The following is a 23,675-nucleotide window of genomic DNA, read 5'->3' on the forward strand; positions in this document are numbered from 1 at the left end:
TGCGTGCCTCCTTAAAAAAAAAAAAAAAAGCAGCTTTGTAGCAGCCAGGCTTAACTGAAGTGAGAAGATACTGTACCTTACAGAGAGAAGTACAGGGAAAACAAGAGGATGTGAAGATGCAGAAAGAAGAGAGGGAGGGAAGAAAACCTGCTGCTGAGAGGTAGATATAGCAAATTTCTTAAAGATATAGGTGCTGCACTCTGGGAGCACGGGGCCTGCCCAATTGCAGAGATGGGCTCCGATGTTTTTTTTCCATGCTCCCCAGCATGACAGTTCAGCTGCACGGGCAGCAGCAGTGCCAGGGTTAACACATGCATTCAATGAGGAGCCTGCATAAGGCAACGAGAAGCAGGGCAGTAAGTCTGTACTATAACAGCAAGTTGTGGAAAATAGAGCTGAAGAGACCTCACCTCATCCAAAGAAACTTAGATCTAAGCCCAGGGCTTGACTATGCAGACCCTAAAAAGCTTTGGAGGGAAGATGCCACATCCTCCCCCTCCTCCAGCCTATTCTACTGCTTCACTTGCCTTACAATTCAAGATTTTCATAACAATAAGCCAAGTCTCCCCCAGCTGGATATTTAAAGCCCGGAGGAATGGTCTATGCTGGCCAAAAAAAAAAAAAAGGGTATGCAGACCCTAAAAAGCTTTGGAGGGAAGATGCCACATCCTCCCCCTCCTCCAGCCTATTCTACTGCTTCACTTGCCTTACAATTCAAGATTTTCATAACAATAAGCCAAGTCTCCCCCAGCTGGATATTTAAAGCCCGGAGGAATGGTCTATGCTGGCCAAAAAAAAAAAAAAGGCGAAAAAACCTAACTCCCCAAAGCAACACCAAGTCAGCCTTAGAAAAGGCAGAACCTTCAAAAGAAAAAAAGAAGCAGAAATAAACAGTGAATTATCCAAATGCTGGCAAGACTGGGTCACTCCCCTACAGTAACTCTGACAGTTACTGTGACTTAACTAAAAATTTCCCAGTGATCATATTTACCAGGAGGCAGCAAAGGTTTCCCAGCGCACAGCGAGGCGAGGCAGGGCACGGCTCGGGAAGAGGCATCGCTTTTAGCTGAGGGATTCAGTCAGAGCCACATACCCCTGTTTTCAGTCCCTGCTACAGACTTGTTTCCGCTGCATGAAACCACAGGCAATGCATGTTTTTAAACACCTCCTACGCATTTTCTCTGCCGAGACTGCTCATCCAGTCTCCTCCATTTTTATTTTTTTTTTTCTTTTGCATGCCACCTGACAAGCTTTTCCAGGTAAAGCACATCATATTCAAATTGTTAATAAGATGTAAAGGAAGGATACCATAATTCATAAAGTATGCGAGGGTGGAAGAGACTCTTGGAGGTCTCTAGCCCCACTCCTTGCTCCAGGCAGGACCACTTTCAAAGCTGCATTAGGCTGCTCAGGACCTCATCTCATCAAGCTCAATAGCTTCTCCAAAAGAAGTTTTACAATCAAGACTCCTGTTCTTGGGATCAGCACTAACAGCAAGGCTCAGCGCCTAAAACAGCAGGATTTACAGAGTTTTTCCATATAGATTCTTTGCAGTAAAGCAACATGTAAACTTTTCAACCAACCTGGTACTCTGGAGGTACTTCCTTGTAGCGAGGCAAATCTACAATAGAGGATCTTAATACCTTCCTCTATACCCACACACTTGATACCTTTAATAACAGTTTAAAGGACAGAGCTGACAGCATCACAACCCTAAAGGTGAAACGAGCCTGCCTAGCCTCCAGCAGGTATTTCAGGTTTCAAACACTGACAGATTCATTTCAGCAAGTGAACAAGCTTATGAAACAAAAGACCGGCTAAGATCAGTTTCTATTTTTATTTTTTTCCATGCTGAGGTTGTTTATCAGCTCTCCCTGGCCAGCCTGCCTGGGCACGAGGGTGCAGCACGGACCAGAGCTGCTCCTCGGTGGAGATGACAGCAGCCAAGCGAGCACCACCAGGAGAGGTCTGAGAGGAGAGTGCATCAACACAACCATGTCACCACATCCAACAAGTCCTATCTTTCTTGCCACCCTCCTCACCCACCATCTCCAAAGCCCCCCCAGATCTCGGTGGGCTTCTCCGCTACCCCATACCACCCCGCTCCAGTCCCCAACCCTTTCATCCCTGGTCACGCACCATCCACTGGCCCAGTCCACCTCTGCGTCACCAAACGTTGCGGCCACGGGGCCAAATCCTGCGAAGAGCCAGCGCTCGCCCCAAACTGGCCATAGGGCGAGCGGAGAAAGGTGAGCCGGGGGTAGCAAAAAGAAGCTGGCTCCATCAGGACGGAGAAGATCGGAGAGCCAGGTACAAAGCAAACCGCGTCTCCCTTCACCTCCTTCAGCGGGTACTGTTGGGACATGCAGTCTCAGAGCCTTCTCCCCGAGAAGTTCCTTTTTGGAGCGGAATTAGTGCAAAAAGAAAGCCGCTCAAGCAGCCCCGCTGCTGCTGTCACAGCCCAGCAGAGCACACTGGAAAGGCTGCGTCTCCAGCCTGTATTTAAACGCCCCTCTCAGAAAGCAGAGATGCAGCACAGGAAGAGACAAATTCCAGCTCTGCGTCGGGCTGATAAGCCAGGTTTATAATATTCAAAAAGTATTGGCATTACTACAATTCCTCCCTCCCCCCCCCAACGAATATCTTGTGCAGTAGCTTGTTGTGCACAATAAGCAAAAAAAAAAAAAAAGCCCAATCCCTAAAAAAAAAATAAAAAATATAAAATCAGCCTGTTCCGGTGGGAACAGCCAACACGTTGAATAAAACAAACACACGCGTGTTAAACCCTAGGGACGCAATTAGCCTCGGAGCAGGGGGAAGAGGCGTTTAACTCCTAGAAAAGGCGATGGCAGCAGGCGAGGGGATGCCCAACACTGTTCCCTCTGGGCACCTGTGGGGTGCTTTTTCCCCAGGGAGCGAGGTCAAGTGGAAGCTTCCACCACTGCAGGGTGTCAGCACATGCCCCAACACCAGAAGGGGAGAAAGGCCACCTCATCCTCACCCCAAGACTGCCCCCCTCCTAGTTTTCCACTCTTTGTCTGCCCCACAAGTGGGTAGCTCCCAGCAATAACTCACTTAATCACCATTGCCGTTCAAAATCACCTGCAGCATCTTGAGACAAAGATTGCCCAGCTCCAAGCACTGACCAGCTGAGATCTTTTCTCCACCAGCTTCACATCTGGGTTTTTCCCCTCCTGCCAAAGCCCACATTATCACTAGCCTCCATTCATCCCACTATGGTACGGCTGCAGGGATGCCTTTGGGGCAGCCGCAGCCCCACAAGCCCGTCTGCTGCCATTTGCATCAGGTCCCTCAAACCTAGAGGGCTAAAAAGCACCCATGGGGAAAAAAAAGTTCCTGCCCAACACACGTATAAAGTCAGTCTTACCCACTCCAGTGCCTTACACCACGTTTTCATGCTTTTCTCCCCATCTTCTTGTGGTTGCTCAGCAAGGCACATACGAGGAATGAAACTGGACTCTCTTCCCTCCACACCCCACCCAAATCACAGCTCCCACTAGTCCACCAGAGCGTGCAGTCCCTGCTTCAGTAACAGAGTTAGACTGAAGCCCTTCATAGTGCCTTTTTTTTTTCCAATCACAAGTCAGAGCCAGGGATGAATTTAGAAAGGGGGAAATAGAAAAACCCATGGAGTTATAAGTGACAGCAAAGCGCTTTGATATCGAAGCCAGCACTGACAGATGCAGAAGCCTACAGTGCTCTGCTCCGGGCCAGCATGTCACCATGCTCTGCAGAAAGGCTTTATGGGGAGCTTATACTAGATCATATTTAGAAAGTTATATTACATTAAAAAAAAAAAAAGAAAAAAGTTTTTCGGTTTCACTAGGTCCTAGGACCCAGGGAAAGGAGCTGCTTTGCAGACTTCATTATCACAAAACACTGCTCAGACTCAAATTGGGATGAACCTCAAGGAATTGCCTCAGCATTCCCAGTTTTTAACTGTACTGCGTTGCATCCATCTCAGTGGACTCCTTAACCCCCTTTGGCAGTGACAGCACCACTCCACGCCTCAGCCACTGTCAGCAGCAAAGGTAGCGTGGATTTAACATATGCTGGGTATCTGCTGGTATGTTTGGCAGTAATTTACATATTTAGAGGGTAGATGACAGTTTCATGATGATGAGTCATTAAAGTGTCCCAGAGAGTTGTTTACTCTCAGAGAAATCCCACATAGAAACAGGACTTTTCTAGAAATGGTTTTGCATTAGGAATACGAAACCCAGTGGTTTTGCATTACGAAGAAGTAACTCAAGTGCCACCTGAGCCAGAGCAATAGAAAGCTTCAGGATAGCAATCACTGTGGCTTCCCAGAGACACTTAAATCACAGCACAGTATTAGAATTACTCACTGAAAAAGAAAAAAAAAAAAAAAGAACAAAAACCCAGAACAGTTTCCCCCTAGGTAATGTGATTTAGCACCTGTCTTTAGGCATAAAGTATGTATGCAGTGCATCACTGCAATTCTGCAAGGACAAGGGTTAGGTTTCAGTCTTATACAGGCAAATAAAACAGCTCCAGGCTAAGTTCCATTACTCTGGACTAAAATCCAACTTCACACCTAACCTTAAGCTCCCTTCTACAGAAAATATCAGATGTTTCACTGACACTTTTTTAAAAGACAACACAGAAAGCTTCCAACTTTGGATCCTTTTGCTTTTAAAACCAAGACATTTTTGTTTTCACATTGACTCAACATAAAAATAAAACTTGCTTTAACAACTGTTTACAGCCCTAAGTGATTTACTACAGCTTTACTAGAAGTCAAGGCGCTACAAGTTCACATACAGATGTCTTATGCCACCGGGGGAGTCAAGCGAGTGCTCCGTTTGAAAACCCAACTCGTATTTCTAGCTGTGCTCATTTAAACAAGCTGAAGCATTCAAACTGCCAAGGAACAACACAAGAGCCAGAGAGGAACTTCCTCTGTGGTACATAATTCTTACAGAGTGGCAACCGTATAAAAGCCACAGATATTTCATAAGTAGAGGGCTCTGGCTGAGATGGATTAGCCAACGCATCTCGATTAAAGCAGGGGAACGGCGACGTGCCACTCAAAGGGGTGGCAGCAATGACTGAGGTCGCAGTGTAGACAAGACTAAAGTGTTGCATCACCGTTTCCTTCCAGCCTCCAAAACAACCAGCCACAACAGCGACCCAGGTGAGAAGGCTGAAACACCACTGGATTTACCCAGCCCTGGGTCAAGCAGTTTATCCCATGCTTCAGCTACAGCTTTTGAGGGAGAGTAACCCTGCAAAGGAGGGACAAGGCAACGTTCACACCTAGAGAAAACCCACATGAGAAGTCCTGCAAACATTGCATGTTGGGGAAAAAATGTGTTCCCCAATAGAGGCTGTTCACGTGCATATTGGTGACGGACAGCCAGTCCACGCCATCAGGTCTCAAGAGATTCAATGACAGTCCTGGACATGAAACACAGCAGCACAGAAGAAACCTTTGAGGAAGAACATCAGATCTGAAATAAACTTTTTCATTAAACCAGGAGGGGGAGAAACACGGGCACAATTCTCCCTGAGAATAGATCCACCAGAGGAGTTTGAGGACCAGCCTCCCGCTCGCTGCTTTGCGGGCAGCAAAGCTGTTGTGCCACCTACAGTTGCTTTGACTCCAGAACAAACTTTCCTACACGAACCCAAGTCCCTGTCATTTAATGTAGTGTCAAAGCAGCGCTAACGCAGCCATGCTGATTAAGGAAGTGCTTCCTTTGGTAAGGCGGGGGGGCGGGGGAGCACTTCAGAAAATGACTTTTAAAGTTTTGTCGCAAATCACAACGTGCATTTCAAAGGGCGTTTAAACCCACCCTCTCCCTGTCTTTAAAAAAAAAAAAAAAGCACATCGCCGAGGTTTTTGCCAATGCACACGACTCCCCAAGCCCTTTACACTAGTTCAGCTTCAGCCATATAGTTTCACCTTTTTTTTTTTCCCTCTTCTTTCCTCTTTTTCTTTTTATCGCGGCTTTTACACCATTACCAACGTGAAGTCAGGCAGCCGCAAGCAAAGCGCCGGAGCAGAGCTAAACCCCACACCGTGCCTGCTTCCCCTCCTGGGGTATAAACAAGTACCACAAGGGGGGAAGGGAAGCGGGGACACCCCCAGAACAAGAAGCCACCACGTCTACATCCCTCCTGCATCCCCGGGTACTTCTTCTCACGCCGCATCTGCGCTCCCTGGGCTGGAACATCCCGCTGCCGCCCAAGGAGAGACCAGATTTGGGGGGGTGTCACCACCTCCCCACCGACACCAACAGGATCCTGAGCAAAAAGCTTTGAGCAACGATGCCGATGGAAGATATCCCAGATTTCTGACCCCCCGGCACCCTTCCAAGAAGGGAAAAAAGCAGGATCCATCCCCATCCCTTCCCGGCCGCCCTTTCCCCATCACATCCCGTCCCCTCCCCGCTGCCGCAAAAGGCAAAGCTGGGCTGAAAGAAGGGGAGGGACGCCCCGCAAAGTGCCGGCAGAACTCATCACACTTGTTGTCCCCGTCCGTCCCCGGGCTCCTGGCAGCGTCGCCTCTCACCGCATGGCTGGAGGTGGAACACCCGTCTCGCTGCCATGGCTGCCGCGGGTTTTCCTCTCATCCCGTCTTCATCTCCACACTTTTCGGGCTTTCTTGTGGTTTCGGGGGGGGGAAGCTTTGAGCAACGATGCCGATGGAAGATATCCCAGATTTCTGACCCCCCGGCACCCTTCCAAGAAGGGAAAAAAGCAGGATCCATCCCCATCCCTTCCCGGCCGCCCTTTCCCCATCACATCCCGTCCCCTCCCCGCTGCCGCAAAAGGCAAAGCTGGGCTGAAAGAAGGGGAGGGACGCCCCGCAAAGTGCCGGCAGAACTCATCACACTTGTTGTCCCCGTCCGTCCCCGGGCTCCTGGCAGCGTCGCCTCTCACCGCATGGCTGGAGGTGGAACACCCGTCTCGCTGCCATGGCTGCCGCGGGTTTTCCTCTCATCCCGTCTTCATCTCCACACTTTTCGGGCTTTCTTGTGGTTTCGGGGGGGGGTGTGGGGGTGTGGGAGGGGTGTTCGAGTTATTTATTTATTTTTCCCCACACCGGGAGGGCGAAAAAAGAAACAAACAAAAAAAAGAGAGAGACAGCAAAAGCCAAAAATAATAGAGAAAGTGTCGGAGCGGAGCTGGGAGGGGAAGGGACGGAGCGGTGTCACACCCCTGCCCGGGTCCTAGCGCCGCCCGCCCCGCAGCCCCTGCCCATCGTGCCCGGTCCTGCCCAGGCCCTGCGGGCACTGCCCGGGGTGCGCTCGAAAGGCAAGAGTTAATGTCTGTTCCCCACCATCACCACCTCCTGTGTTGAGCCTCATCACGCCAATTATATACATACACACACATACATATATATAACAACACTCCAGAAACAAAACACCCAACAGTTTTCACTTTCCCAAGAACACAAGGCTACCAGGAGTGTTACCAGGTGAGATGCTACCAATAACTCCAGAGCTATGACGAAGCACCACGCTGACAAATCTTGCTTCTCCCATGAAGTATGCTGATGTACCACAGAGCCCCATCATCCATACCCGTGTTCTCTGCCACTGCAAAACTTCCTCCCAAGTAGCCTGCTGTAGGCACCTTCAAGTCAAAAGCAGCCAGTTGGGTTTAGAAATGAACCCCTGGGGTACAGCACAGCAATATACCCCCAGTTTCTTTTCAAAACCAAGCAGCAAAAACAATAATGCAGCAACGTTTTTAAAAGCAGGTGCAGAGTGATGCTCTACAACCTGTCAACTTTGCTTTAAGAAAACACTGGCACAATTCTTAAGTTTCTGCAAACTTTGCTGCTTTTTTTTTTGTGTGTGTGTGTGAGAGAGAGCTTTTCCCAGCCAATGCTACCTTGTTTGCTCACAGCTTGAGTAAGCCTTGGTATTATTTTTTTTTTGCCTCCTTGCTCAAATCACTCTCCCCAGGAGGTAGGTGCAAACACCAGGAGCACTGAATACAAAGCAGTTGGAGAAGTGGCAAATGAGCCTAGGGATCCTCCACTGAAATAAAAGCAAGGTGGCAATTAGAGACTGGCAAGAGGACATCTGCATTGCCTCCAGTTTGTACACGGTATCATATTAGGATAAATATCTACACTGCCATAAAGGCTGGACTCAGACTAGTTTGTTTCTCCATTTCCCAATCTTTCCTTCCTCCAGAAGGATCACTGAACTGATCTAGCTGCAGCAAGCAATTTGGGAAATTTGCAAGTTAGAGGTGAAGGTTAAAGAAATCTTAAAGACATCTTGGCTTTTGATTGCTACAGATCTTGGTCTAAAGGCAACATATGCAGAGTGAGTTCTCCCCGTCCTCTAAATCAGCAAATAACATCCAGAAAAAAAAAAACTACCTAGAAAACCATTTGACATCATTTTATCTGGAAGTGTGAAACCCCCTGCCAAGATTTGATACTTTGATACTGTACAGATCCAGAAAACATTAGAGAAAAGAGGATTCATGCTTATTTAGTACCTAGATTAACCTCAGGGAATCAATTCATATTCCAGTTTCAAATGCTAAGTGCCATCTCCTTCAGGTGACAAGAGAAAATCATCCCCACCAAAAAAGTCACAGAAGAATGGGGAGATCTGGTTTTAATCCAGTTATGTTGGTTTGGAAGATGCATACATTGCAGAAGTTAATAGTTGTTTTAGTGGTACACATTTAATACATTTAACCCCTTGCACAAGTTGAACACATGGCATCCAGTTACCTCCTGTGCTTGGGAGCCCAGTCTCCCCAGTGGTGACCTTGTTAGCTTTTCCTGGAAGACGATGACCAGAAAGGAGACGACTACAGAATTCTATGCAAGAGCATGCAAGGACACTTTTGCAAGGCTATATTTCATACAAGTCTCCTGCAGGGGTTTGTACAAGTCCTCCAAGACTTACATCTTAAGGGCCCACAGCTAGCAGTGGAAAACTGGGCCCCATATTAATTTCCTTTTATACCTCAAACTTTATTTCCCTATGGTGAAATAGTAGTAGGTGTCCCTTGCTAGACATATTAGCCCCATCATCAGTACAGCTTTCTGGAAGGTATCAGCTTATCTGATATGATGCCAGGCACCAGAGCAGATATCAGATGGTGCCAGACAGAAGATGTCTATCCCAGGATCTCCAGACCTGCTTTCTGCAAGCAGTCTCCACTGTCCCAGCTAAGCACAATCACCCAGAAGGACCTAGATCCAAGGATCAGGAGTTACACCCTACACTGATCCCTTCAGCTTCTGAGAAGCCTCATCTGTGTATCCCCCTCCAGCAAGTAACAAGCTTTATGCACAAAGACAACCTTCCTTCAAGGCAGATGTTCATCATCCTCTCTTAGCAAGTTATTTCTTCTTTACTGTTTGATTGGCATTAAGTAGCTCTTTGTACCTAAGCTGGTTTGGGGCTAGAATCCAGCAGGAAGTGGATTTCTGCTTGCCTTCACAACCAGATCATACAGGACCTGAATGCCTGGTCCAGCAGGATCAGCCATGTAGCAGAGTAGAAGACACACGTGTCTCCACCAAGCCAGGGACAGATACCAGGTATATTTGCTTTTTAGCAGGATGCTGTTGCCAAGACTGTGATTTTTCTGGTGGGCTAGTGCCAGAGACTGCAAGAGTTTGGAGCCCAGAAAGAAACACTAGGTGGACCCAAGCATTGCAGCGAAACTCTTCTCCAGTACTCATGCATGAAGTTGTGCTGGGATTCCCATGGCTGTGACACAGCCAAGGCTTTAGGCAAAAGCAAAGAAGCAGCTCATGGGATAAAAAAAAAAAAATAATAAATAATTAAGTACTACCATACCTGCAGTCAGAGCTGCTTTATTCTAATTTATGCCCTGAACCTCCTTAAATTCTCCTGCTGCTGCTTTGACTGCAACTCAAGTGATGTGTCAGGCAGGTCCTGTGGCACAGCCCACTCTCAGGACAATGCACTAAGTGCTGCAGCACAGCAGAGGGAGCACAGTGTCCTGCTGGGAACCCCCCTCCCAGGGGGACACCACCAGACAGCAGCTCCTGGTTTTGGAGCGCTGGGCATTCGGAAGGGGTTTCAGCGTTTATCCCACCACCGTTTGCCTCAACACTCTTCGGTCTCAGCCCTGAATCACACAGGTCCCCACCGCAGCAGTAAGGATCCCATTTCAGGGTAGATGTTTGAAGTTGCTCTCACGCAATGGTCTGTGGAGACCTAGGCTGGTTTGGGGCACTGGATTTGTTAAGGAAATTCAGTATTAGAGGCCAAAGTAACTAGTGACCTTGCACAGTTTGAGTAGTTGCAGCCTGCGGATTGAGACATTGAGGTGAGTTCAGCAACTATCACCTTTTTTTGATGCCACTCCACAGCAAAGGCACAAGTAAATATTAGGCAGGACCGTGTCAGTACCTCCAGATACAGGTGAGCACATCTGAAGTTGCCCTTTAAAAGTTCTCCCCTGCCCCAGAAACTCATTCAAATGGGAGAGGGAAGGGAAGGCCACATAAACAATCACAAGACGGCTCCCAAGAAAAGGCACGACTCCCTTTAGCACAAGGGGGATCCGGGGAGTTTAAGAGGCAGCAGCACAAGGATCTGACCCCAAAACCTGATGCTTTGAGACAAAGACACAGTACTCTGCTCTGCTGCTTCCCCTTGCTCACGTTCACAACTAAGGGAAGGGCCAGTCACATCCGACAAGAGAAGTTAGTTCTATTTGATTAACATAATATACTTTGATTGATAAGTTCTCATTCTGTTTTCTCCCTCCTATAGATTTTTTTTTTTCCAAAGGCTTCCCCCAGCTCTGGAAGCACTGCTGGCTCTCTCCTGCTAATGCTGGGAGCTACGCAGGGCCAGCAAGGACCAGGGCTGGTGCTCAGACCGAGGGCTGCTGGGAAGGTCAGCGTGCTTTAGATGCAGATTGCACCTAGATGGTGATTTCCTCCTGGCACTGGTAGGAGTTGGGGAAGGCAGCCAGTCTCTCCAGCACACTCTGCCAGAGCTAGAGGCAGAAACTCCCTGGCAAAAGTCACGCCAGCATGCAGGTTTTATTAGGCCAGGACCGTGCAAGCCAACTTGCGTTAGCACCAACTAGAGCAGGGAGACACAAGCAGGACTGAGTGCTCAAACATCCTAACTGTGTTCGCTGCGCAGTCCTTACCCTAAACACAGCCTCCTCCCCATACCCCAAAACATGATTAAGTTTTCTTTGGGACAGCTGTCACCTCCAGGAGGTATTTAAGGGTCCCTTGCAAGCATGTAAGGGAAGCAACGGTCACCCAAACCATTGACTTCTTGGGGAGGAGCTGAATGTCACACAAGTAAACTGCAGTGTGGAGAGGAGCTGACTCCTGAGTCCCTGATCCAGCCTTCCCTAAGGACCACACATTTGTGTCAGGGAAGAATATCAGGAATAAACCTTTTCCTCTTTGAAGAGGTTTTCCAGTATGTCTTACCTCTACAGGAGGACATCCTGACTGGAAGGTCTTGTTAAGTATGAAGATGCCAGCAGAGCAGGAGCCAGCATGGCTATACACTTAAACCATGGTTCATGTGATGAACACCATTGCTGCCTAAGCTTTTGTATCCTGACTGCACCAGTTAGCATGGACTGGCTGAACCCTGTTCTCCTTGTCTGGGGCCAAAACATTAACTAGAGACTACTTGGCCATCCCCAGAAGCTGCCTAGACCACAGGGTGAGAGTGCTGTACCCTTCCTGTGTGCCCAGGAACAGGGTATGCTTCCCCTCAGTAGGGACATTAAAAGAGTTGCTCCTCAACCAGATGTCTAGTTTCACAAGCAGCATTTGAGATCAGGCAGTGTGAGAGCAGCCAAACTCACATCTTACTAGAAAGATGGGGTCACAACGCACTAAGGCGAGACTTGGTCAGACTCGGGTCCACACTAGCTGGGCTTATTTTGGAAACAAAGGGAGGAAGAGGGACATTTTCTGATCTGCTAAAACATTTAGTTAGCAGATTTGTCTGGATATCTGTCCAAGCTGCAACCAGTGAGCTCCGAGTTTGGCATGGACTTGCAGCCACTGAAAGCTTCCCTTAGACAGTACAGCCCCATGCACTCCTCTTGTATGACTTTTTAAAGCATCTTGGATAGTACAGCACAGCACATCACAGGGCCTCCCAGGCTCCCTGCAAGATAGGTGTGGAAAGGGAAAAAAGAATAAACAGTTGAACAAGCCACTCTTGAGACAGAGCAGAATATTTCCAGTTGGAAGGGACCTAGAACAATCTTTTAAATCTAATTGTTAGGTGATTAAACCTGCTCTCTGCAACCCTTTGTGACAGAGAGGAACTGTTTCAGAGTTATCTGGAGGCTTTGAGGGTTTTTTGCAGTATTTGCAAGGCAAAGGGAACAAGCATTTGGCATTTGATGTCACCTGCCAGTTCACCTGAAGTCACCTTGAAGTCACCTGCCACCTGTCTACAAATGGTTCAAGGGGAAGCTGTTCTAAGAAAACTTCCATGTAAACTGAAAGATTTTGCCATGTTTTACAGCTCCTGTTTTGTGGCTTACATTTGTCCCATTCATATGCATAATCAAGCAGCTTAGCGTTAACAGTCAGCATTTTAATAATTCAGCTCCATTGCTTGGCATGGAGCATCAAGCAGGTAGGTTTAAAGCCTGCAGTTGGAACCACTCACTCCAACTTTGTTGGCAGAGCTAAACAGGATCCTGAGAGCAAACAATAAAATGATTACGGTTTCTCAGAAACTGATCTGTGAAGAAAGCAACTGTGGACAGGCTTTGAGACAAAGGAACTGGAAAGGAACAGCACAAAACCAAGCAAGGTAATTTTGGCTCACTAGCAGGAAAGTTTTAAACTATTAAGCCAGCTAGACTGCAGTCTAGTCATCCTCTCCCAGGAGAGTATTATTCCTGCACAAACTGGAAAAACCCAAAGGTTGCGGTATAGGAAGCAAGGGTTTTTTTGGTGTTTGGTTGGGCTTTATTTTAAATAGCAGAGAGTTGGAAGAAAAACAAGAGACTCTTATCTCCGAATTCAGTGTCTTACCATCAAGTCCTGTGCCAGCAGAATATAAAATTACTTCCTCATCACGAAAAAAGATCCCTACATGTAAAGGGATGCAAGATATTCGGTGTAAGATTCATTTCTAAAACCTTGCAAGTGCACACAACTATATCACCGTGTTCATATGCACAGACACCTCAAGACACCTGCAATCTCTTTGGTAAGATATTTTCTTACCTAGGCAAGACTCCATGACCCATCTGGATTTTTTCAACTCATACAGATGTGAATGGGCACACTCAGCCTCAGTGCACAACACCAAATCCACAAAGTCTCCCCCTCCAGGCTTGAAAACTTCTACCTGATGTCTCAGATTCCATCACTTATTTTTTATATAGCCCATTCATACTCCCTTTTCCTCATTCTCCACTTGAGGTTGCAGAATTTTATGAAAAGTCTTGAAGTACTGTTAGTAAGGGCTCTTACCCCAACAATGAGCAGAAGCAAGTTTTATACATCAAACTGACAGAAACTAGCCCTTATTTGCCAGTTTGAGAGCTGCAGTCAGAATTGTTCATCATGACAGACTTGTGTATGCCAAGCTGCAGATCCTGTTCTACAGACAGCTGCAATTGCAACACCTACTGCCTGTCCTTCACTTCTAGATTATTTTTCTGGGTGTCCCAGCTGAAGATAACACGTAGACTTCAAAGAGCCACCTACAGAAGCATTGGCACACCATCATCCATTCAGATGATTTCCTTTTGCAGACAGACTGGCTCCTGGCTAGCAATCTTGAGAGAATTGGTAGAAGAGACTGAAATTAAAGCAGAGAATAACTTGACAGTAATTTCCTTCTCTGGAGAGCTTCCACATGCCCTGCCCTTTTACCAGCCTTCCAGTGAGCAAGAAGGTCCTGAAGTCCTAGGATGTGGCAAGTGATTGCGCACAGAGTAAAGCATGTCAGGAACACAAGTCCTTCATCACAACACTATGTCCTTCCCTTTCTCTTTTTTCCTGGGTTGCCAAAGTCCACAAGAGTTCAACCAGTTTGAAGTATCCACAAGGATGGGCTTATAGAGGGAGCATCAGTGTCATTTCTAATTTCTCAATACCAGAACAAACAAATCTAGGGTTTTACTTAGAGAATATTCCTTGCACTGATTTAACACCCACTACCAAGCACTTTTGGTAGTCTAAGAGTTTCTTCTCCCAACCTGATCAAAAAATCTGAGAAAAATCATACTTCAAGTCTTCTGAAAACCTCTGGTATTTGAGAAACTCCAACAGACTGGTTGGAGATGCAGCGAGATTCAGCTTATCAGACTGGTCTGCAATTGCTGCTCCCACAAGAGAATATTTTTTCCACCCTGGTAAGCTAGACAGCAGTTTGATTTTAGGAACATTTTAGTTCAGAGCTAGAAACAACTTGTCTATTCACAGCATTTTCTTTCCCCAAGACCAGTGCCAGCCTCAGATCATTTTGTCTCTGAACATTGAGATCTTGAGACCTGCTGGGAAACAGATAAGTAGCTAGAATTGGGGTCACAGAGTTGACATTATTAAACCAACTAATGCACAATGCTGCTGAGTGGAGGATGTCCCTAAGTGATCAAATTTACTGTAACTCCATACTGTTCTAAACTTTAAGGAAGGAGAGGTCCTTTCCTGAAGCAACCCTCCTGCACATCAGCAAGAGGTTCCTTCCATCCCCTTTCAGGTTCCCAATATGCTGATCCACAAAAGATACCTTGTCAAGGATTCCTACAAGTGTATTTGCCTTTATACCCAAACACATCAAGCACTTATGCTGTACATTAAGGAGCTAGCAATGCTCTTCCCTAAAACAATGCAAAAACATTTAGATAAGAGGTTGCATTACATCTACTGCATATCCTTGGCCATGCGGCTATTTCAAGATGGTTGTCCATCTCCCCTCACCCAGGTCACAGTTGACATGAACTTCATTCCTTCAAATCTTTCTCTCACTGTCAGACTAAGCTACCAACAGGCTGTGCTGCTGTTGGCTGGCAAAAATAGAGGGGAGCAAATCAAGGCAGCATTTGAAGAGAGCAACTCAGGCAGGCTGCTGCTCTCACACAGTTCTGTTTTCAGCCTGGAGACACAAAGCAGAGACCCGTGGTGCATTTGAATAGAGGGCTGGCATACCATTGCAGTATTTTATTGACTATATACTGAGAACACCACAGCAGTTAACTGCCAGCCATCTTCTGTCAACATGTGCTGCAGGACTCCTTTCTAGCTTAGTCAGGTTATTTTGATGGTTGATACCTGAACTATCACAGTGAAAATATTTTGCTGTGCTCTGAAGCAATGCTATGTGGATTACTAAGTACCGAGAGCCAGTTACGGCCATATTCGTTGAGTAATACAGTCTCCCCAGACCTTTTGTCGCGTTCTCAGGATATGGGCATTCAGTGCCCAGCAGACTGGGATGAAGATATCTATCTTGGTTTGCACTGGTAAATACTCCTGTAACTTTTAGTAAGAAATCTACACTAAAGATTTGACCTGCGCTTGATACCCAGCTTCGTGTACCTTCACCGTGAGTAACGTTCCACCAGGCAGCCTGCCTAGACATCACATCTCTGGTTTCAGTCCCTCAGAAGCAGACTCAAGCAGCAATTTGTGTCCTCATTGGAGACAGGTTGATTCCGTCTCAATTCAGGTTTCAAGCTCTACCCCAAGCAACATAAACAAGATCTGGCAGCCTTAGAGAAGTTCAAAGCCTTGTCCCTTGTTGTCCAAGGTACATGCTGCAGCTCAGAGCAGCTTAGTGCAATTTGCAGTTTTTTTCAGTCTATATCAAACTTATCACTGCTTAGATCTGGTGTGGGTTGAGTCACACCAGGTTTTCAACCTCATTCATAAAAGAGGCTGAAATCACTAAATAGCAGTGTCCCAATCCCAGAAAGCATACTGAAGCACTGAGAACACCATCCTAGCCAGATTCAAGGTTGTTAGCTGACTTTCTGAAACATTAAGATGTTCACCTGGTACATTTCTTCTATAGGAAAGGTTATGATCATCAACAAGGAATGAAAACTATGAGGAAAGAATTTAATAAGTCCTATGAAAAACTAAAGAACAGCTTAGTAAGAACTGGGGAAGAGAACAGGGTGCCGACAGCTAAAGACACAGCTCATCTCCTTACCACATCCACAGAGTGTTTCTGGCCATACTTCCTACACAAACTTCCCACTAAGGTTTTGGTCCTGCATAAGAAAAGCTAAAGCCTGGAGCACTGTCGCTATCAGTACATTAGCTTTGAACATAGCTGGTGATGGTTATGGTGCAAAGCAAGACCATCTCAAGAGCTTAAGAACAGCTCCTTCCACTGATCAACAAAACCTGCATCCAGCCTTGTGTCCTGGACTGGGTAACAGCTACCAACAAATACCTAGACAAGATCTTTAGCGCTAGCCCAGACTATAAGGAAGCTTCCTAGAGCATCTTCCAACAAGTCTGGAGAGAGAGCTAAACTTTGAGAGTTAGTGGTGGGTCTCTGTGCTCCATAACCTGCAGCAAGGAGCTCCACAGCTTAGCATGCTGCCACAAAAACAGTTTCCTTTTGCTAGATTTTTAAGCAAAAACCTCTACATAACATGCCTTAATTTCCCACCTCTGTCTGCACCCTTCAGCCTCTTGTGTCCTTTTCCAGGTTGGAGATAATCTAAGTTTTTGTTATTGCTTCTACAGAAGCTGTTCTTGACCTTGGCCCTCACTGTTGCTTTTCTGACCCTCCAGTGATGCCTAGGGCTGCTGGAGGGGCAGTGCAGGCACCTCTGCATTTTGGAACACTTCATTCTACAGGAAAACAAGCCAGATTTCAAGGAACAAGGCGAGTGAAGACATATGAGGACACCCCGCCTTGCCTACAAGAGGTCACAGTGCTTTTCCTCCATTATTGTCTGTGTAAGCCAGAAACTTCTCACTGCACTTCCAGTAAGCAAGAGGCCTTAAATCAAAGGAAGCTCAGATCATACAATGTCATTTTGATCTTTGGCAACACAAATATAATTAGTGGTGGCCTAGAGAAATAAAACTTTGACAGAGTATTTTAGGTAGGTTAAGCAAATTTGGCTCAATAACACAAGATTATGCTTTGCTTCCTTCTCGATTATGCCCCAGTGATGACACTAGAGCACAGTTTAATGAAAACAGAGCTGATTAACAGTGCAAAAGAGAACCCCCCGACTGAATCAGAGTTGGGAGTTAAATAATTGCCCAGTTATTCTCCTAAGAGAATACTTGCTGCTACCATAAAAGATTTCCAGAAGTCTAGTCCTTAATGAAGCAGTAGCATCTCTGCTCCAAACCAAGGTGATTTGCACAATGATTTCAGCCACCTGGAAGATTTTTTTTTTTGGAAGGCACAAAGCATGGCAGCCTGGAGAACAGAACAGAGAGCTCTGGGGGAAGCAGCAGAGATGATTTGAAGCAGAGATCCCACAGGTAAAAAGCTTCTCTATTAGAGGGGGAGCTACAGAGACATACTTGGAATCAACCTTCCCTGAGAACAGGCTAAGTAGGGGATGGATCATGGCAGAAGCAGCAACAAGTCTTCCCACACTGTACAACATTTTACAGCGGGGACTCCCGTATACTCCGAGCAAAGACAGTGACCTCAGGGTAGTATTCCTATTGCCAGACCATTGTGCTGATGCAAGATGGATACTGGAGTTCTGGGAATTAGCTGGAGACACCAGATCTGCTTAAGATGACCAGGTAGCCCCCAAGGCTCCCAAAAGCTCCTATTAACACCATTACAACCATAGAATCATAAAATAGTTTGGTTTGGAAGAAACCTTTAAAGGGCACAAACTTGAGCATCTAAACATGAGGAGGAACTTCTTTACTTTGAGGGTGGCACAACACCGGAACAGGCTGCCCAGAGAGGCAGTGGAGTCTCCATCTCTAGAGACATTCAAAACCTGCCTGGGCATGTTCTTGTGCAACCTGCTCTAGGTTTGGCAGGGGAGTTGGAGTTGACGATCTCCAGAGGTCCCTTCCAACCCTATATCATTCTGTGATTCCATCATCTAGTCCAACCCCCCTGCAATAAGCAGGGACATTTTCAGCTAGGTTACTCAGAGCCCCCTCCAAACTAACCTTGAATGTTTCTAGGGATGGGGCACCTACCACCTCTCTGGGCAACCTGTTCCACTGATCCACCACCCTCACTGTAAAAAAATTTTATTCCTCCTATCTAGTCTGAATCTTCCCTCTTACACCGGAACAGGCTGCCCAGAGAGGCAGTGGAGTCTCCATCTCTAGAGACATTCAAAACCTGCCTGGGCATGTTCTTGTGCAACCTGCTCTAGGTTTGGCAGGGGAGTTGGAGTTGACGATCTCCAGAGGTCCCTTCCAACCCTATATCATTCTGTGATTCCATCATCTAGTCCAACCCCCCTGCAATAAGCAGGGACATTTTCAGCTAGGTTACTCAGAGCCCCCTCCAAACTAACCTTGAATGTTTCTAGGGATGGGGCACCTACCACCTCTCTGGGCAACCTGTTCCACTGATCCACCACCCTCACTGTAAAAAAATTTTATTCCTCCTATCTAGTCTGAATCTTCCCTCTTTCAGCTTAAAGCCATTACACTTGTCCTGTCACAACAAGCCCTGATAAAACATCTGTCCCCATCTTTCTTACAAGCCCGCTTTAAGTATGGAAAGGCCACAATAATGTCTCCTTGGAGCCTTCTCTTCTCCAGGTCAAACAACTCCAACTCTCTCAGCCTGTCCTCATAAAGAGGCATTCCAGCCCTCTGATCATTTTTGTGGCCCTCCTCTGAGCCCTCTCCAACATGCCCATGTCTTTCCTGTCTTGGGGGCTCCAGAGCTGGACACAGTACTCCAGGTGTGGTCTAACCAGAGCAGAGGGACAGAATCACCTTCCTCGACCAGCTGGCCACACTTCTTTTGATGCAATCCAGGATACAGTTGGCAAATCTTTGAACATGGTTATTTGGCACAGGAAAAAATCAACACTTTTCTACCTGCATCCTTTAGGAGCCAGTGCCTCAGAATTGGAAGCTCTCCATAAGTTGAGGAACAGCAATTTTTGGGTATGTTCCAAGTACTTTTCTCAAACTGCTTCTGGCCAAACCAAACTTCTGAGAGTTGGCAAGTGCTGGGAATTCCAGTCATGGTCAGCCTGGGCCGTTGCCTGCAAACATGCATGAATGAAGTTGCAGGACCAGCAAGCACTGGAGCTAACCAGGGCATCCTCAAAGTCCTCCACCTCCTCCTTCATCCACCCTGCAGCTCTGCAGGGCAGAGAGACCTTATCCCCAATTACATGCTCAACCACATAGCACCCTGTCTGATCCACAGGGTACTCACCACTCAGATATATCTCATTTTCTATTTTATCTTCATCACACTAACAGCGAATTTCAAAGCAAGAAAAAACACTTGCACTAGGACAAGTTCTCACCGTCTGCTTCATAGCCCACTCAGGACCCCTCATCCCATGTGGGAAGCAGAAAGATACTGGCTGAGCAGATTTCCTATGGCTAGCCTTGCCTTCAACCTCACTATCCAAAATCAGTACTAGTTATCAGTCCTGCCATCACCATCTCTACCAGAGGGAGGCACACTCCATGGACCACTCCACCACCTTGCAACCATCTCACCTCCTGCAGATCTGCTGCTTCATCCTAAACCAGAAGTATTTTTTCCCCCCTTCAGCGCAGCAGCCTAAGGCTGGACTGATGCAGCAAGGGTTATACAGGGCTGTGCTGATCTCCCAAATAGAGTCAGGAAAGGGCCAGCATCTCCATGCAGGAAGGCCCCCAGCCTCCAGAAGGAGCTCCATGGGGAAGCACTCAGTGGCATCCTGGCTCAGCCAGCCAGGGAAACTGTTTGTGCTGGCAGTCCCAGCCAGGGGACACTACTGCATTTTATCTCAGCTTTTAACAATTACCCACATCCAGAGGCAGCCCCAGGGGCTGTGCTTGGGCATCCCACAAGAGCAGAGAGCATCCAAAAGCTTCTCATCCTTTCAGCATCTCCTGAAGAGGTACCTCAGCTTCTGCATGGGCTTCCCCTCCATACCCCCAAGCTCCAAAGAAAAAAGGGTTGCAGGAGCTAAAGGCAGGGCTAAAGCTGTGTGCCCAAATTCAGAAGGGGAATAGAGCAATGGAAGCAAAGTTTAGGTCTCTTCAGTCCCAGCTGTGCATCTGGGAGATAATTCCTCCTCAGTGCCCTGTGGCTCATTCCTTGCTCAGATAAGCCTGACAGCTCCCATCCCCATTACTTTATTGCCCACAGAGGGACTGTTGCTGGGACAGAGGCTGCACCTACCAGGAGCAGCAGGGAAGAAAGCTACAGCTGAGAACAGCGCATTCACTTTAAGCTTTCTGGCTCAGGGGGATGGGGGGGAAGGGGTGGGTAATAATTAAAAACATTTTTAAAAAGTTGAGTTTTGTGCAAGAAATGCTGTGTTTTATTACTGATCAAGTTTGTCTATAAGGCAGATCCCAATTAAGGGTGTCATTTCTGGGCACCACAGTATTCCCAGCACAAACACAGTCTGCTCACAGCATTCAATTCTTAGAAATATTAAAGCAGCAGGCTTGGCCTTCAAAGGCTGCTCTCTAGGTTTTCAGCTGTCCAGAGGAAGCCAAAAGGCACACAAAGCAGATGTATCTGCTGCTTTTAAGCATGTATATCTGTAACAGACTTTCTTAGGGTGCCCAAAATAAGCAGTCTGGGCAATCTACAAATGTTTCCTAAATTCAAAGAGGTCTAACCAGGTGTAGACAGCAGCAAGTACTTTGCAGAAAAGCAACTGCAGCTAGTTCATCTTCATTTAAAATTGCTTTCCAGATTTCCCTCAATTTGTGTACCATTTAGCTCAACATCACAGCACTACCTGACCTTAGAGAAATCATTTAGACTTTTCATCTCCTCCAGAATAATGAGGAAGTGAGGAGAAGGCTGCCAATGCCTTTCTTGAGTCCTGGTTGTATCCTTGCCTCTGGATGGGTCTCATCCCCTTCCACTGCTGTTTTTCTCTGGTTGGAGCCAGATAAGGTGTCTAGTTATTTTCCTCCTGGCAAGATTTTAAAGGGAAAGTAGAAGACTCTTAAATGACTTGAGAGTGGTTGGGTTTGATTTTTTCCTAGAGATAGGAACCAACATGCAGCCTGCTTTGCTCACTCACTTTGTTAGCGAGAAGTGTTTCACATCCAGCTTCCCCTGCCCACTCCATCCTGGTACACGCACCCTTGATCCCAGGGTGGCCAAAGCCAAGCCTATGACTGAGGCCATGTCAGTAGGTAGCTGCACTTTAACGCAGTCTGTAGCAAGGTCACACACTGTAAACACCTTGAATTTGTCAAAATGGACTTTGCTCCATCTAAAAGAACCCCACAATAGCATAAGAGTTTCTCTTTAGAGAGACAGCATGAAAAACCACTGAGAAAGCCACCATTTAGCAAATGGATTTCTATGTTGCACTCAATGCAGTCATTCTGCTCTGCCGAACTGTTTTTGTGCTGCAAAGTTAACTCTTCCAGACAAAAGAGGGAACACTGAATGGGTTATGACTTCCTTCTGTTAAGTCACTTAATAAGAAAGGAAACCCCAGCAGAATACACAGCACAGCATGTCCTGCTTTGTCCTGCACCATAGGATTCCTGTTCTGCACATCTTGAATTTGACTGAATTTAATTGCAGAGTTCTGCTTTTTTTCCTAAAAGAACATTTTAGAGAGCTGACATCTCCCAGCATGAGCGCCTTTGAGTGTCAGAGGCTTTTCTGGGGATGTCATGTTTGTACAGCCACAAGAGCCAAGGACAGCGTCAGGAGGAACCTCGACCACCATGCAACAACCATGCTTTTGTAAGCCAACAAGATGAAGTCCAGAATAGGTATGTATGGTCAGCTCTGCTCAGTTCTGGCTAGCATTCCTCTTTGCTATGAAACAACAGATGTCATAGTGAGGCCAAGTCTCCTGTGAGATTACACACATGATTTAGCCCTTGCAACCTTGCCAACCTCACACATCATTATCACAGCCACTTCTCATGCCGCCTCTACAACACCACCTTAGCCTACAGGCTTGCAGTATGATTTGGCCATCAAACCCATAAGCAGGATTGCTTGACAAAAAGCCCTCTGAAGTGGGCCTGAACTCCTGCCCTTTTGGATTGCGGATGGATAAGTTCTGAATTTGTTTTCACACACTCCAAGTTAAAAGTTTGTCAGATGTGAAACTGGACATTTAGCCAAAAAGAGTTGCCGGAGCCCAAGTTCAAAAGACTCTCAGATCTGCTATAAATTTCCAAGCTGTGTCTCAAGGGAGAGTGTCTGTAGGGATTAAACACTCAGTGCCTCAGAAAAAGATAAATTTGCTCTCCAGTTGTAACATGGGGGTGTTATCCCAGGGGTTAATTTTGGGTTTTTAACGGGCAGATATTACTCACATGGGAGACTTGTTGGGGGGATGGGGGATTACAGACACAGACCTATCTTGCAATCCAGCATGACTTTTGTAGTGTTTTCCACTTAAGAAGCTTTAATTTCAAAGAGCTGTTTTGCATTTCATCTCAAAGTTCATTTGGATTGAAAGAAACACCACTGCCGGGGAAGATAGAAGGAGTGCTTTAGGCTAACACATCTGGGTCCATTAGTTAACTAAAGGCTCATGCAAGATGTGCAACCACAGGCAGCTTACCCCTCGTACTCTGCAAAGGGGATGCCCTGTTACAGAAAAATTTTCCTTAATGCAGTCAGCCTCTCATTTTAGAGGCAAGGAGTGCTCACAGGCAGAACGGAGCATCCCAAAGCCGTACCAGCACTGGTAGTGTAGAGGACAAGGAACACCTCCGGTCTGGAACATTACAGCACCTATGGTGCACGAGCCACAATGCTGATCTGTTCTCCCCCAGAAGGTGAGGGACCAGAAGGCCATGGCTATTATTCATGAGGAGACCCCCAAACAGTTGATGACATTAAGGGAATAGTCCGTTTAAGTGGATCAGACTAGTTTTGGTTAGCAGAGTCTTGCTGCACTGAGCCACAGGATGAGCCAAAGGCTCAACTACCCACAGTGAATTTCAGATATCCAAGAAAGGTTATTTTGAGTGCTATGTAATAGATATATGGCATTACCCTGGGGGACCCTTAGGTAAAATTTAATTTTAAGTGCTCGGATGGTACCCATATTTCTATATTAAGATAATGCATTGTAATATAAGCAGGTATTAGAATGCTGTTTTAAAGACCAACTGCCTCATACTTTCCACTGGCAAACACTCATTAAAGTCATCACTAGTGGTCACAAATCTTACTAACATCGCAGTACCCCGAGTCAGTCACCTCATTACTTTCCTAACTTTGGAAGTGTTGTTACCTCAGACACAAGCAACCAAAGCAGCAAGAATGGTTTTACTTTTAAACCCACCCTTATGGAGGTATGACAGAGTTGGTTTTGGGCAGACAGACTAGCTGGTGGACATTGACCTTTTCATGTTAAGGCCATCTGTGGACCTGCAGCTGAGTGATCTGAATTGCCCACAGTTTGTGCAGAAGTCAAAAGACAGAGGTATTAAAGATGGTTTTCTTCCCATCCAGTATTATCTGCAGTACAAGTAGACTTGTAAGTAGTTCAGTCTATCATGCAGCACTATTTATTTTGTAAGA

The 23,675-nt window shown here is 46.6% G+C and overlaps 1 protein-coding gene across 3 annotated transcripts in view; it reads right to left on the reverse strand.

Moving 5' to 3' along the window:
* The window catches only part of SLC4A11 (solute carrier family 4, sodium borate transporter, member 11), a 101,041-nt gene extending 94,405 nt beyond the window's left edge, over window positions 1–6,636 (reverse strand). For 2 of the 3 annotated variants that reach the window (XM_014936019.1, XM_014936018.1), the window contains exon 1: window positions 2,140–2,481. In XM_014936019.1, the coding sequence (XP_014791505.1) occupies window positions 2,140–2,365 (226 nt within the window). In that variant the 5' untranslated portion in view covers window positions 2,366–2,481. Of the gene's footprint in view, window positions 1–2,139; window positions 2,482–6,559 lie in introns of those variants that run through there. The other variant, XM_014936020.1, reaches the window with a different exon arrangement.
* Window positions 6,637–23,675: the final 17,039 nt, after the last annotated feature.

This window comes from Calidris pugnax, unplaced genomic scaffold (assembly GCF_001431845.1).
Source record: "Calidris pugnax isolate Ruff unplaced genomic scaffold, ASM143184v1 scaffold14, whole genome shotgun sequence".
Lineage (NCBI taxonomy): Eukaryota > Metazoa > Chordata > Aves > Charadriiformes > Scolopacidae > Calidris > Calidris pugnax.